We start from the raw sequence: 16,512 nt of genomic DNA on the forward strand, positions 1-16,512 counted from the left end.
TTAATTAATAATCCAGCCAAAGACACAGGACAATATGGCCATTAGTTTTTTGTTTTTTTTAAACAGAAACTCTGCTAACAAAAGAGTTTTATTTATTTTTAAAAGCACTTTTCTTTAAGCAGCGCAGAGCAGCATTTTATCTTCACCATCAACAACATAAGACAGGCTGAAAGAGAAGGACTTGTTCAAGGCTGCCCAGTCATCAGCTTCACAGCTGAATGAGAATTTGAATATGGATTTCCCCGCTCTATGCATTGCTGATTCTTGGGGAAAACACACATGTACGCTTCTCCTCCACAAACTGGTGAACCAAGATCTTCCTCAAGCTGATCCCAATCATGTTTAGTTGGAAGCAACCTCTACAGAATTTAGTGGGTTTTCTTTCCACCTTTTAGGAGTACAGTCTGCCCTGATGTACCATCACTGAAAACTCAGCTTCATAAATGTGTGCTCTGAGAGGTACAGATTTCTGATTTTTTGGAGTTTCAGGTAGGTAGCTCTGTTGGTCTACAGTAGAATACCAGGATCTGAGTCCAGCAGAGGGCGAACATTTTAATCTGCCTGGACATTCTGTCGCTGACCTAAGAATAGCAGTTTTCAAGCAGAGAAATTTCAAAGGAAAATTACAACAGGAGATTGCTGAACTTCCGCTTATTTGCAAATTTAGATCAGTGGAACCCCCTCCCCCCCACTCCAGGTTGAATTGGGACATTGGATTTTTCTCAGTCTGCAGATGCTAATTTTCTGCATTTCGCACCCATGTGTTCTAATCAAGCTAATTACAGCATGTATTATAGCTAGCTTCCTGGCACTCTTATTTGCCATACCCCTCCCACCCTCTATTTGAATTATAAAGACTCCTACCCTTTCCCACTCCTGGTATCTGTCAAAGGGAGATTTGACTCTCAAAAGCTCATACCCTGGAAACCTAGTGGGTCTCTAAGGTACTACTGGATCCAAATCTTGCTCTTTGACTCCAAATCAACATAGTTACCGACCTGAAAAGATTGACAGGTTATCTCAAGAAAGGTGCTTTGGCTCTTTAATGAAAATCTTGTTGGTCTTAAAGTGCTACTGGAGGTAATTTTTTGGGAGTGCTTTTGTTATTAAGTCTCTTGGAAGACTTTCGTTCGACAGAATGAGGCATCATTTCTTTAAGGCACCTCCCTCCCCGATTCAATGGGCGCTTACTCCCAGGTAAGCGTGCCACCCAAGCAGCAGCAATTCTGTCCATGTTTACTCAGAGACAAATCCCTGGCTCTACTCCCAAGGAGGCGCACGCAGGATTTCAGCCTCGCTCTTTCCACCCCTTCGCTTCTCCTTCCTCCCGTTACCTGCCTGCCTCACGCTGATCCTCCCTCGGCAGGGCCCACCCACCACTGCCGCCGCCTTTGCCATTGGCTCCGCAGGCTGCTCGTCTTTTCCCGCCCATGGCCCGGAGGCAGGTTCACGGCAGGCAGTCGCTGTCTCGCGGCCGGCGGAGGAGGAAGGCGCTGCTGTCCCGGGAGCCGCTACGAGGACGCTTCCCGAGGGAGCGGCTCTTCCGCCTCGGGATAGGGATTATGTAGCTGCCGCTAGGCGGTGCCCCGGTGTGCGGCGGCGGCCCCGTTCCTTCGCAGCCAAAGATGCTGCCGTTGCTGAGGCCACCGGTGGCGGGTGGCTGACTTTATTCCTTCGTTCTCGCATCGCCCAGCCCAGGCGGCGGTTGCTCCTCTCGGGCGCTCAGCGGGGCGGCGATGGGCGAGAAAGTTTCCTCAGCTGAGGAGGCAGACTGCGATGGCCGGAGGGGCTCTTCCTCCTCTTCCAGCTCCGGGTCTTCCTCGTCAGGCTCGCAAACTCTCTCCGAGGAAGGAGACGTCGCCGCTGCTGGCGCCACCTCAGCGCCCAGCACAGGCGGGCAGCTCGGCGGTGGCTTCCCCCGGGACAGTCCCCTCAGTCGCAGCACCCCCGAGCGGCAGGGGGTGGTGGTGGTGGTGGTGGACAAGGAGCCGCCGCCGCTGACTGTAGCAACGGGTTTCGTCCTCCGGGGCAAGAAGGAGGGGGACGCGGACGACAGCCGCGACACGGCAGGGCAACGGCGAGGAAGCGAGGAGGAGGAGGAGGAAGAAGAGGACTGCGCCGGGGGCGGCTGCGGTCACTTTCGCCCAGAGAGCGACGCCTCTTTGGAGGAGCAGGACGAGGAGGTGAGGAGGCGAGGGCGGGGTTGTGCGCCAGGCGTGTGGGAAGAGGAGCGCCGGCTGAGCGGCTGCTGCCTTCGGCTGCCCAGTTGTGGCGGGAAGCGGGTGGCTGACCCGACCTCGCTGACCGGGGTGGGGAGGGGGAGGCGTCCACCCTGTCCTCCTTTCCTCTGGCAAGCTGGGAGGTGGCCGCCCAGGGCGACCTGCCCGGTGTTGACTGGCGGCTGTAGCTGCCGGGGGGTGGGGTGTTCATGTGGGGCTTTGGGGGCGCTCCTCCTTTCCCAGCGGCGAGCCGTTTGTGCCCGTCCGTGGGTCTGTTGCTGACAGACTTTCTTCTTCCTCGGACGACAGAGTTGGCTCCTGTTCAGCCAAGTGGGGGCGTGGACTGTTGTGAAGGGCGGCGCGCTTGGGAGGGAGGGCGGCGGGAGGCCGGCCGGCCAGCTTCTGGAAGGGTACAGCGGCGAGAGTCAGCGTGTCCCGAGAGCTGGACTGAGAGTCCTTTCCCTCCCAGGTGGGAGCTGTGGGTTCAGAGCCCCTTTTAAAGATTTCGGTTACACGTGTATAAGAAGATTAAGACGCTGTTGGAAACCGGTCTTTCTGCTTGTTAAAAATAAAAAACCCAAACAATATAAGAGCGTTCAAAAACGCCGTTTCAGCACCCTCCGCCGTCAGAAAGTATATTTAAAGCCGCCTTTGTATTTACCTATGTTGCACCTGTGGCACCTGTGAATTTAGTCTAATTCAGGGCTTTTTTTCAGCGGGAACGCAGTGGAACGGAGTTCCGGCACCTCTTAAAAATGGCTGGTGGCCCTGCCCCCTGATCTCCAGACAGAGGGGAGTTTAGATTGCCCTCTGCAATCTCCCCTAAACTCCCCTCTGTCTGGAGATGGGGGGGGGCACCGGCCATGTGACCATTTTCGTGAGGGCTATTTAAACTTTAAAAAACTCCCCCCTTGTTCCAGCTGACCTAAAGTGATGTCATTGTGCAGTCTTGAGTTCCACCACTGAGTTCCACCACCTCTTTTCCCAGAAAAAAAGTCCTGGTCTAATTTAATAATTCATTGCAGTTTGAACCTCACCAGTATTCAATGTTATAACAGAAACACATTTGATGTTCAAGATATGGGTCCAATAGCTACTTAAAGACAAATGAGTTTTTCAAGTATAAGCTTTCTGACGAAGGGAGCTGCGAGTCTCACAAGCTCATATCTTAGAAATCTAGTTGGTCTTTAAGCTGCTATTGGATCCAGATCTTGCTCTTCCAGTGCAGACCAAGGTGCCTACCCACCTGAAACATATGATGTTTGTGTCTTCGGGGGAGGTATTTTTGTGAAGAAGTGGTCTCTGAAAACTAGGGATCTGAAACATGAAAATTGTGTATTTGTGTGTGAGAGAAAGGGAAAACCTTTAATAGATGTGTTCAGTGAATGTGTGCAGGGGGTAAGGGACTGCCCCATTGGGCCTAATCTCTGCATGTGAAGGCTTTGGACATGCAATCATGAACTCAGCCTTTTGCAGGGCTCCTGACTTATATGGAGGAAGCCTGAAAACATATAGTGATATGTGGGTAAGCTCTGCTCACATTTGAAGCTGGACTCGTGGAAGTTGAAAGTGGGGGTAGTGGGTATGATTCCAGTATCTTTTCTCCACAGCTTGACTGTACAGAAGGCTACAGTTACTTCTGGAGAGAAGACTTGTTATTTATGGTTATGAGGATGTTGCTCTGCATCTATAATCCTGGTTGGCAAAGAAAGCTGCTTCTGTTTTCACAAAACTGGCTTCTGCCATTCCTTAAGAAAGTACCTGTCTGTCTGAGCTGCTAGTGTAGGTCTTGCGCAAGGTCACTCGCTTATATTGAAAACTTTTTCTTCTTCTAGTGAAAGGCTTACATGGTAGGGCAATCTAATTGGTATTAAGGGTCAGTTCTGGCATCTAGGAGTCTATTTGGACACATATGAAGTAAGACTGTGAGTAAAGAGCTTTCTTCATGGATTAGAGAGAATCTTCACTCTTTAAGAAGTAAGATAAAAAGATTGGTTCAATTGCAGACAGATGAACCCTGAAAGATGAAACATGGGTTTTTTGTATCTGTGTTTTTAATTTTGGGATAGTATAACTGGCTGTTGTGTCATGAATTCCATTGTCAAACACACATGTCCTCCTCACATAACTGTCACTAATCTTCTTGAAAGAGCTAAACAGTGTAGTTTTATGGATTAATGAGTGGTTTTGTAAGTGACAGATCTGCTGGTTATGCATGTCTTCACATGCTGTCTGGATTAATAATTCAGATCTACCTTTTTTCTAAGTCCATATGAGAAATATAATCTAAGATGAAGTATGAATATTATTACCTCTGCTGTTTAGTATGCTAGGTGCTGTATAGAATACGTGATCTTTGTGTAGCAGAGATTGCAGTAGTGCAGAATTGATCTTAACAATGTAACCTGCATTGCTTTTGTGAATCTTCATATTTGAATGTGTGGGTTCAGTTGTCCCAGTAGTAGGCAATCTGAACTATTTTTAATGGTTCTTAAAATTTATTCTACTCATTTTTCCACCATACATCTTATAACTTTCAAAGATACTAATGGTGCCTAATAAGTGATAAACACTGTTTTTGTCCCCTCCCCCTCCTTTTTTGAAAAATCTGGTTTAAAATGGTTATAATAAGCACAACTCAAAGGGTCTGGTTTCATTTTGGAAGAAGTTGCTGCTGATGCTGTAACTTCATTGTTTCATTTTATACATTTGCAGTATAGAATTTTATGCTATCTGCACTAATTATTTCAGGTCACTTTACAGTTTGGTTTCTGGTGTTCATTTATGTAGCCCTTCCTCAGTTTTGTTGCCATCAGCAAATTTGCTCAGGGTTGAAATTGAGCCTTAAGAGTATGCAATGTAGGACTCTCTGATATGCAGCATATAAACAAATTGATGCGTGCTCAGGTGGAACAGAACTGTATCTGGCTATAGCTGGAATCCTTAAACTTAAGAAATATGAGGATCCCTTCCTAATAGGCGTATGCATAACGGAAAAAAATGTGCTGAAATTACTCCTAGAAATCACTGGTTCAACTTATTAAAGCAGCTTCTGGAATGTTTAACCAAATCTGGGAAAGAAAGCTGTAATGACTCCCCTGCTTGCCGAAAAGTGTGTATATTTTGCTTTGGCATTTACTGTGCAGAGGCCGTGTAGGCAGGCCAGGCAGTTGGGGGCCTTTAGCTCATGGCGTGGGTCACATGAGTGGGTCAAGAAGCACCAGGAGAAATTTCATCTTGCTCAGAACGCCTTCTGGCTTTTGGGGCTTCTTTGATTAAAACTGTTAACCCAGCATTAAATGACAGGGAGATAGCAGGCGTGTGCACTGCAGACTTGCACCCCCTACCCCAAGTCTTTCCAGATCAGTATTCCACATGGAAAGACCAATCTGGTGAGACTTTTTAGGTTTTGGTACAGCAGGGAAACTTGTTGAGTTCTTTCTGCCATTTGGTCATCTTCAATTAACTCTAGGTTAACAGTTTTAATTGGAAAGTCAGTTTGGCAGCCAGCAATCTGTCCAGTCTACCACTTTTTCTAGTAAAAAACAACAAAAAAGGGTCATATTCCCTCTACTTCCCTTTTTCCTGTGAAGGAAAAACCAACATCTAGCCCTCATTTTCTCTGTGCTTTTCCGTAGAGTGCAAGGACAGGCCAACGGGTTTAAACATGGAGTCCTAAGTGCTGCAAAGCAGATTAGGGAGAGTAGGATTCACCCCTCATCATGGAAATGAAACTACAAGGCACAGGGAAACATAGCATAACAACAGGACTCAAAGATAATAATTTCTTGGTGTTGCTGTCATAAAGAAGCATTTTTTAAAATTTCACTGCACTGTGCTGGTTGGCAATGGAGTGTTTTCCTGCTTCACTATGCTGGTGTATTGTGCCAGCACCTCTTTGCCTAAGTTTCCTGCCAACACTTGCCTTCTTTGGGGTCCATTGTTGTGTGAGTTTTCATATGCCTGAGGAGAAACTCATTGAATCAATTGATTTTGGATAATCCAGTTTTTGGTGAAGTGTGAATAGAGCCTCATTTTCCCATTCCCCCTGAAAAGAACAGTTTGTGTGTGTGGGGTGTGTGTGTGTGTATGTGCGCATGCGCGTATGCACTGCTCAGCACAACGCTCACCTTGACGTGTGCCTTCCCCAAACATTATTGGGTCCATAAACATGGAATCCTGCTCCACTCGGTGAGTTGATGGTTTAGAGGGAGGACTGTGTTCTTTGTGATTTTGGTGCTGTTGTATGCAAAAAAAAGCTGCCCTAGAACCTCGTTTTCCCACTCCCCTTTGAAAAGAAGAGTGTGCGTTTGTGCATACGCAGCCATTGCACATGCAATGGGCAGAAACTATTCAGCTGGCCATCAGCTTTCAACCAGTGTGGTTCTGTATTGGATGTGTCTGTGAAACATGGACAGCCTTTTATATAGTGTTTCTGGCCCTTGATGAAGTAAATCAAAACGGGTTTAATAAGCTAGCAGACTCATTGGGCGTATAAGGCATACAGTTGCAAGAGACATTTCCTGCACTTGATACACAGCTTGTGGCATTTTTCACCTTTTTGAAGCAAGTACCTGTAAAAAAGAAAAGAACAGCACTATCAGATATATCGTCTCAGCAATACTTACTCCTGGTTGTGGGAACACGTTGGCCACTTGGTTTGGGGGACTCTGTAAAAGAAAACAAAATTGTACTTTATGAACTCAGATTTTTCATCCAGTGTGCATTGTATTTAATGGATTTTGTATTTATGAACATATATATTTTGTATTTAAATATAGTATTTATTGCAGGTAGATAAATAGCTTAGGCTTTATGTCACTTACAGCACTTTCACATTCCTTACTTGGCAGATGTCTATGGTCTGCATCCATAATGTTTCAGTAGAAATATAAATATAACCTTCTCTGCCCCCCACAGTTGGTTGCTTTGTCCAGCGTTGCATTTTGGTCTGGGATGAGGGATCTTTTGTTTTCCGCTCTGTAAGATCTATCTATATTAATTGGGCTAAATAAATACCTGAGCTCAGAGAAGGCCTCAGATGAAGTTTCTAAATATGACACAAGTATGTAACTTTACATGAGTATACTGTTCCTTTCCTGCTTGATACTCCTAGCTACTTGGAATCACATAGCCCATGGAAGGCAAACCTATAAATAAACATGATTTTATTTATTCATGTATAGTCTGATTTTGTTATGGAAACTCAAGATGGATTACAAAATTTACAAGCCAACTGTAAATACAATAAAAACCATTTACAAACTTTCCACAACATAAAGGTATAATAATATCCCCTTTACTGAAACATGGTCAGTACATCTCCATTTTAACAATACCGAAGTGGGAGCTTTCCTGATCTTGTCAGGTAGGTTATTCCGCAAAATGAAAAGAGTGCTTTGATGCACCCATTTATGGGGTGGCACCTTCAAAAAGGCTTTGCTCAGACGAATGAGGCTGTTGTAGTGTAGTGTAGTGAAAGAGGTTGTCCAGTAGATATGTAAGTCCCAGAACATGAAGAATTCTTTAGGTAATAAACAGACACTTGGAATTTTGAAACTAAATGGTAGCAAATTGAGCGGCTGCAGAATGGATATTAATATATTCACTCTGTACTAGATGACATTTCTGGGTTGTCTTCAAGGAGTACCCCCATGTAGTGTGTGTTAACAATAGTCTAGCTTTGAATTTATGATGTCATGGATCCATAGGGCCATATTGTCCAGGTCATGGTAGAGAGCCAACCTCTGTGCTAAATGGAGATGGAAGAAAGCATTTTTTGCAGCTGAAGTAAGTTGCTTCTACCGCAATCATGTTGGTAAACTCTCAGACTTCCTAACCAAGTCAGCCAAGTTTAGCTGAACCTCATCAAATGAACTTTCCAGGTACCCCTTGAAACCTCAGCCTGATGTGGAAAATAACTATTGATTGATAAGCTAGCTAATGTTCTTTCAAGTTTGGCAAGCAGCTGTTGGAGAAATGGAAAGCTCCAGTTATTTCCCAAACTCCATTTACCATCCCTATTTCCCCGCCCTTTTCCAGATTTAATTTAACGCTGCTAGTCCCAGCAGTTGAGCATAGGGCATGACTGAGACCAGAGAAGCATCACTGAATCATTCCCTGCAATGGCAGTTACTTCACTGGTGGATTACAGAGCAATCAGAGGGAAGTTCTTGAACTTTTTGCCCACTGTTGGTCATTGAGGCCACTGCCATGGGCAGAATGGTTGCTTCTTCCCTTGAAATGACTGCACCTGCCCTCACAAGGAAGTAAAGGAGTGTTTTGCCCTGTTCTGATCCAGAAGCTGTATTCAGGTGAGCAGTCAGAGTAGTATCACTTCTAATTCAGGAACTTGTTTTTGGAAGGAGGGATGCAGGGACTCTAGAATTTTCCAGCTTTTTTGTACCTTTTCTCTAAATCAGTTCCCTTGGAAGCAGAGCTTCATATTATGAACAAATCCTGTCTTTCCTTTATAAATCTGTTGGTGAAGGCTTCTGCTGAGGACAGTGTTTTTTGAGTTTCTTTTGCAAATGCAATTTCTCCCCCTACTCCCAGAAGTCTGGCTGAGGTGGTGGGTATGCTTACAGGGGTGAATTGGACAAGAAATGGCCTAAGCTTCCCCCTTTTCTCTGCTGCTCTTCCTCTTTAAGTATTTTCTTTTCATGATGTAGTAGTTAGAGGGCCAGACTAGGATCTTGCGCCACCAGCTTAAGGTTTTGTGAGTCAGAGCTCACTTCTTCAGGTGCTATGAAGAAGAAATCACATTCCAGAACATTATATGTAGACAATTACAGAAGAGAAGGGGTGTTCATTGATTATGTCATATAAGAACTAACTTATTTGTTCAATGTAAATAATAGGGGACATTGTTAGCACATGATGGCATAGATTAAACTGGAGGGTGTGCAAGTAGATGAACCCAGGCTGGTGTAACTGAATTGCGATGTTCAGAAATCAGTGTGGGAGCATTTTAATCTTCCTTGACAGAGTACTGTAGATCTTAAAGTCACTGTTCTACATAAAAAAAATTCAAAGGGGAATATACAATATGAAAATGCTGAATTAGAACATCAAGAAACTAAACACTACCTCTTGTCCTGCATTAAGCAGAGACTCAGGTTTCCGTACATTGTAATTTCTAATAGCTCAACAGGACTCACTTTTTAGAATCTTTAATTAGCCCTTTTCCATATGTTGTATCATACTTGAACCCTTTACCGATATCAGTTAATTTTATCATGCCTCAGACTTTCTTCCCTCATTTTGTTGTTTATCCTACTTAATTACACTTCTTGTTTCTCTGCACTCCCTGAGAGTGAGGCTGCAACCTTTGACCCCTTTCACCATCCATTGTGTACCAACCTAATCCACTTCGCACCTGAAATATTAATGATGGGATTCATTCCAAGCATCTCCCTGCCTCTAACTCTGCTCTTCTATAATTTTCCCTGTAACAATGTGAAATGTGAGTTCTTAATAGCATCTGAAGAAGTGAGCTCTAATGCTTGAAAGCTTTTGTTGCTGGTCTTTAAGGTAATTCCAGTGGTGTAGCTGTGTTAGTCTCTTGGACTTCTGTTTTATTATCCTACAACAGACTAACTCAGTTACTCCTCTGGAATTACTTTGGGCCATTCACACACTCTCAGCCTAAGCTATTTCACAGGCCTGTTGTGAAAATAAAATGGAGAAGAGAATAATGTAAGCTACTTTGATGAGAAAGGTGGGATATAAATGAAGCAAATAAATAAATAATCCTAGTATCTCAGAGAAACCATAGGCTTGGGAACACACATTCATCTGTGCTAGTTTCACTCTCAGTAATATTTCTTGGTCATAGTTGCAATGATGACATTAATGTAATAGGACTTGTATCTGGTTTTTATGTACATTGCTTTCCAGATATTTCATTATTACATAATCATGGAGCTATAGTGCTATTAGAACCTGATGGTCAATGAGTTAGGAACCTTCAGAGGCAGTGTGATTTATTGGGCAGAGTGTTAGAATTGGCTTTGGAGATTTTGGATTCTGTTCCCTTCTCACTTCTGAAATTCACTGGGTAACCCTGGGGGAAGTTTGTGGACTAAATCCAATCACATATTCCAAAGATTTATGAGAACTTAAGCTTTCTTAAGAGGAGGCAGAGACCCTCTTTGCCCCCTAAGTTACTGTTATTGAGAGGCTACTGATCCCCAGGAACAAAAGAGCTTTCCTGAATATGTAGTTGGATACAGGCCGCTATTGCAGAGCCAGATTTACATCTCAGGGTGGCTTGAAGATAAACTAGGTTAACCCCTCATTCCATCCTTGCATCCTTGGAAGAAAGGGTAGAATATTAATAGTATAAACTCACAAGATGACCAGCTCTAGTCTTTTTTTTGGGGGGGGGGTCCTTGCAAAGAGGCTACCTGTCTATTAGATACACCTTTGTCACAGGTGACAACTAATCACCTCCTGCTGTATCTTTTCTTCACTGTTTTCTTAGAGGGTAGAGAGAGGGTGGTAATTGTTGCTTTCCACTGTCGCTTGCCCAAGAGGACTTGTGGTAGTGCTGCTGCTAGGAACTGCTGCTGCCCTCTGTCACCTCCCTGCACTACTTGCTCAGAAAAGCACAAGACTAACTGAATAGCAGCAAGCATCCCTCTCTGTGTCTGCCTTCCACTGTCTGATAGGAGGCTGCAGACCCTGAGAAAGGGAATGGTATCTAAGCTTCCAGGAGGCGTAATTCTTGGAGCTGTGACCCCATTTACAGAGAAAGGGAAGTTGAGTGGAAGGAAGTGTTGGTGGCTGGAAGCAGCTGCTTATTTATCTACCAATTTTTGGACACCCCTGCTCTCTACTCAGGCGCAATGGATCATAACAGCTACTGCCTCCTGCTCTCTGCTATCAAGTAGAGAAAGAGGGAAGAAAGAAGAGTAGTTTGCTGCCTCTGCAGGCAGTTGAAGAGAGGACGTTTAGAGCCTTGTGGCTCTAAACTGATACCATATAGTATCAGGAATGATACCATATAGTATAAGGAATGATTTATTTACTGTCCCCAGTTGACCCCCCCCCCAAGCCATTTTTTGGGGAAAGACAGTTACCTGTATCTTTGTTTCTTTTCTCTATCAGAGCTTAATGCAGCTTGTTTCTGGTTGGTGGAAACAGTGCATATCCAAAGAGAAGACACCTCTCTTCTCCAGCACTGCAGTCTCAAGTTACACTAGGCCCTCCTTTGCAGCTGAATTACATGTTAGGGGCTTTGATCCCAGGAAGCCAGCGCTGGTAGACCCACTGTACCTCTTGGGCCTAATTTTTCTTGTGGGCTTCAAATTTGATATTTCTGCTGTAATAGTGATTTTGCTCCAGTTCCATAACTACATTAGTTCAGCCTGTAAGTAGCTTAGTGACAGCTGTATAAAAGCTTAATTTTTTGGTACTTTACTTTTAGCTTATTAAAGGGTTTTGTAAATCCTTGCGCACAAAAGTGGATGGCTTTTATTGTGCTTTTTACACATGGCATTTTTTAAAAGCTACATTCAGTTTAGAACTGATACTTCAGACTTCGTTACAGCATTTTATGATTTTGAAAACAGCTTTTATCAGTCTCTTGTTTGCAGTGATTATTGTAAAAAGTAAGCATGAGTGCATGGTTAATTATACACCAGTGACACTGTCAACGTCAGATAAAAACATGGTTGAAAGGCAAGGTTGCCATGTCAAATGCCTTCATAAATATACTTTGCCTTCATCAATACCCCTTTGCTTTCCCCTTTGTAATCAGAGAAGTGACTGCTAACTAAATGTGTTAGCAACATCCGTATTAAAATTAAACAGTGAGAAGGTGAGAACTGTGTGTGTGAATTCCATTCTGCCCAACCCCAGCTTTGCTGCCTCAACAATAGCACTGGCAGCTTCATTCCCCCCTGCCCCCCTCTGGCCACTTTGATACCTCTACAGTAGTGCCCAGCTCCCCCTGTGTCCCCTACCTGCACACTCCCCCCCCCTTGGCTCTGGCCCCATCCTGTTCACAATTGTGGCAGCAGCTCCTCTTCCCCCCTCACCTAGTGGCGGCTCTGGCTCCCCCCCCCGGCCTGGCTTCAGCTCCCCCCCCCACCTGCCGCTTTGGCAGCAGTTCCTGTTCCTCTACCCACCAGCAGCTCCAGATCCCCCACCCATTAGCTGTTTTGCTACATCTGCAGCAGTGAGTACTCCACCTGCCTGCAGCTTTGCTGGCCATGGCAGGGTGGATGGTGAAGGAGTATTGGAATATTGTCTGTGCATATGCAGGCAGCATTCATGCCCCCTTCATTTCCCTTCAACTTTTTACATTTTTCTGCAAACCACATAGAGGACATTACAGTAATCTCTCCTGAATGTGATTACAGCATTGAGAGTGATTTTCACACTATTTTAGAATCTCTACGTTTTTTATGTTGAATAGTAGACGTATGCTGTGGTTGCTAATTCAGAGCTTCAGAAATCTCTGAACTGAATGAGGAAGGCAATGTTAAGAAGCAGAGAGATGGAAACTGTAAGCAACCTCCTGCTTTAAGGCATAAGAAGGGGTGTCCAGTATACAAACCCCTGCCCTCCACGTAGAGAGGATGTCTATGCTGAGTTCTAGTGTGTTGTTTTCTTGACCATTGGCTTGCATCTGCTATTTAATCTATACTGAATATAATGGGAAATATTAGCTACCTAACTATAACTAAAAAGAGAAAGATGTTTGTAAAACAACTGATATGTTTATCTCCCATAATGGACAGATCCAGCAGAGGGGTGTTCTTCTGAGCCAGATGTTAGAGTAGAATGTCTTTTCCATCTGCCAGGTCATCAGTCACTCTGTTCTCATAAGAAAATTTTCTTTCTCTATCCCCTCCTTTTCAGATATAAACTTGCTGTTGTAAACAGTGAATTGACATAATGAAGAAAAAGTATATTGATTCATTTAGATGAAAGTTTTACTTATTTTCTGCTTTTATTTCATGTCAGAAGTGTATGCACATGCATCACCTTTTGAACTGTTGACAGCTACATTTTTTAGTCAGCAAGTTGAATTTTTCTTTTCTGTCACATGCTAAGCTGATTGTGTGTGTTGATTGCCACTCACTGACCTCAGTCCAGATCAGTTTTTGGCACCTAATGAAGTCTGAAAAGCAGATCACGGATGAGCCCAGTACTTAGCAGTGACCCACTTAGCCTGTGGCAGTACAGGTGGTGGTAATCAGAGGGTGACAAAACCATTGTCTTCTACAGGGTCAGATGGTTGTGAAGTCTCTTGATAACTTGGTGACAATTTGGTATGGGAACATTTCTCATCTTCATGTACTGAAAGTAAGCTAAAGTGATAATATACACAGGCAGTCAAACAGGCTTATTTTTATTTCTTCCTTTTTAAAAACAACTTATGAAATGTTTATCTCATTCCTTTCTAAGGAGCTCAGGGCTATATACATTGTTTGTTTGTTTGTTCTGTAGCCTGAGTTTCTCACTGAGAATAAAGGCAGATTACATAAATAGCATAAAACATGCACTAAACAGTGCAGTAAGACTAGGATCATGAAAGTAGAGGCTATGCAAAAAAAGTATCAGACGTACGTCAAACGGTGCTTAAAAATGGAACGAGCAAATTAGAAAACAATGCAATAAGAGTAAGATAATATGTATAATAAATCAGGGCCCGAAAAACCTCAGGTGCCAGTTTGCATGCTGCCTAGAAATTTCATTGTGGCACCTAGTATTTTCAGCAGTGATTTTGTGGTAGTATGTCTCAGCGAGTCTCATTGGAAGAATGAAGTGTTCGATCCAACCAGGTTTTTTGCTCTTGAAAAAGGAGGAAGGGGTCCCCTTTGTCTATTCAAAAGGCTATGTTTTGGATCCCAGGACCTGCACGGAATGGGAGCTGTAATAAGGAGAGGACTTGGCCAGGATTCAGCAAATAAGCTGGCTAGACTCAACCCAAAGTTTGTTTGGAAAACATTTTGCACCAGAATTTTTTTGTTGTGTAACATAAAAACAAACGTGCATGAAATTGTTGTCAGTTGTTGTTTGTATGTAAACTTAACTTTACTCCAGTGATACTGAGTGGCTTGGGAATCAAATGTAATTCTTCAGCATGTGGCTGAAGCTGCGTGTAGCTTTTTTGAGCACCATTCTCCAGTGTTGCACCTGCCCTATATTTCAGGAAAGTGGACAAGGCCCTTGCCCAGTGGAGCTTCTTGTTGGTAGGTGGGTTTCCACCTTGAAACAGCTGCTGATGGGGAAATGGCTAAGTTGTGAGCCTCTCTGAGGTGCTGGCCTTGTACCATAGGGGAAAGCAAACGTGATTCTTTTGATTGATAATTTTGAATCTGGCTGTCTGTGAGCTGCAGAGTGATTACCACTTTTATACTAACTTGGTGGATGATTTCTTAACCAGTTACCTCCTATACGAGTTCCAACATTTAATTAAATGGAGCTTTTTCAAACCAGTAATGGAATTATGAAAAATTTGGAAAGATTAGGCAAGGAGTTAGAGGTTAACTTTTTGTTTGGTGATGACAATCAGGCTTACCCCTATTTTATTTATTAAAGCTATGACAGAACTGTAGTATTTAAAAATAAAGGAAAATGTGAAGAGTTTAGGTTCTGAGGTTCTAACAGTTAGAAAGTATGCTCATTAATACAAGAATGAAAAATGACTCCAGCTTCTACAATTTTGGCTGGCTTCTAGAGGCAAAGGAAAAATAGTCAAGGCCTCTGATAAAGGCCTTGGTTTATACTACAGTCCTATTTCCTTTATAAAAGTGCAGTCCTGAACCATTCCATTATACTGTAGCCTTATTTCCTTCATAAAAATGCCCCCCTGAACAACTGTTTTACACTGTGGAATGTGGAATAGCAGAAGTGTGGGAGACTTCCTGACCTCCTCAGGCAGGCCATTCTAGAAGGAGGGGGGGGGGTCAAAACAGAATACAGGAAGCTATTGATCTTACCCTTTTGCAGGTGGCACATTCGGAAGGTTTTGCTAAGATAAGCAAAGCCGTCAAGGTAGAGCATAGAAGAGGAAGTCCTTCAGATATGGGGGTCAAGGGCATTACCGGGATTACCAGGTCCCCTTACCCTCTCAGCGGGAGAGCAAGAACCCAGCACTCAACTTCTTTGTGTCCCTTGTGCATACCCACTCCTGCGTCTGTATGATGACATCACTTCCAGTGGTGGTAACTCTGGGCAACATCATCATGCAGGCACAAGAGTGTACGTGTTTAGCAGCGGGCCAATTTGGACCCCAAACGGCCTATTGTGGAGTGCAGGAGTGCTTTTGGGGCAGCCTGAACACAGCATTCCTGGGAAGTGATGTCAGTGTGCTGTACTGGGAGCATGCCTGGGAGGCCCGTTCCTGCGCCTCCCCCTTGCTGGCAGGTGAGTGGTGGTGGGGCGGGGCGAAAGGTGGGAGCAGGGGATACTTGCTCCCACCTAGGGACTGGTAACTCTAATTAAGGTCTTTCTGGGAAATAATTAGAACCTTGAATTAATCCTGGTATCTCATAAGTAACCATTGGAGTGACTACAGAATGATTGTAATATGCATACTCTGCCTAGCTCCTGATAGTGATTGATGTGTAGCATTCTGTACCAGTTGGAGTTTCCAAATTGTTGTCAAGGGCACACCCAAGTGGACTGCATTAAATAGTCTAGTCTCAAGGTGACCGTGCCATGGAATCATGTGGCCTGATGAGCAAAGTCAAGGTAAGAAGCCATCTTCTGAGCTAAATGAAGATGGAAGAAAGTGTTTTTGTAGCTGCATTAATTTGCTTCTCCAGCAGCGATGCTGGATCCAGACTCCAGAATAATCCTTAGGATATTAACTGAGGGGCCAACTGAACCCCACCACATGTTGCTTTTATCATTACATAGCTTGTTGTGAAGGTTACGCTGAGTGTGTAATATAGTTGCACAGCAACTAGGGTCAAAACAGTTTTTAAAAAAAACTTTATTGGAACAAAAGCATGGCCTCTTCTGGCTCCTGCTAGGCCATAGCCTGCTACAGCCAACACAACATGAAGTGAAAAGTGAAATAAAAGCAAAAGCTTTTTGCTAAAGGTACCATGTTAAAGTAACTAGTCAGTACAATAAAAGAGAACATAACTCCAAATTCATAACGCCTTATGCTATAACACTAAGCATTAATGAATGGTTCAGGGTTAGTCTGCATTGCTGAGCAGTGATTTGAATCTTGAGTGACGATCTGTGTCTAAATTAAGCACAACTGTCACATTGTTTTTAAAAGATAAACTTAGGCCAGTGTTTCTCTCAGTTACGTTGGAAAATC

General features: G+C 43.8%; 1 protein-coding gene across 1 annotated transcript in view; it reads left to right on the top strand.

The window, feature by feature from the left end:
* The first annotated feature begins 1,482 nt into the window (after window positions 1–1,482).
* The window catches only part of LOC129334539 (microtubule-associated serine/threonine-protein kinase 4-like), a 123,144-nt gene continuing 108,114 nt past the window's right edge, over window positions 1,483–16,512 (top strand). The window contains exon 1 of the mRNA XM_054986699.1: window positions 1,483–2,183. Within this exon, the coding sequence (XP_054842674.1) occupies window positions 1,737–2,183 (447 nt within the window). The 5' untranslated portion in view covers window positions 1,483–1,736. The remainder of the gene's footprint in view (window positions 2,184–16,512) is intronic.

Source organism: Eublepharis macularius, chromosome 8 (genome assembly GCF_028583425.1).
Source record: "Eublepharis macularius isolate TG4126 chromosome 8, MPM_Emac_v1.0, whole genome shotgun sequence".
NCBI classification, from domain to species: domain Eukaryota; kingdom Metazoa; phylum Chordata; class Lepidosauria; order Squamata; family Eublepharidae; genus Eublepharis; species Eublepharis macularius.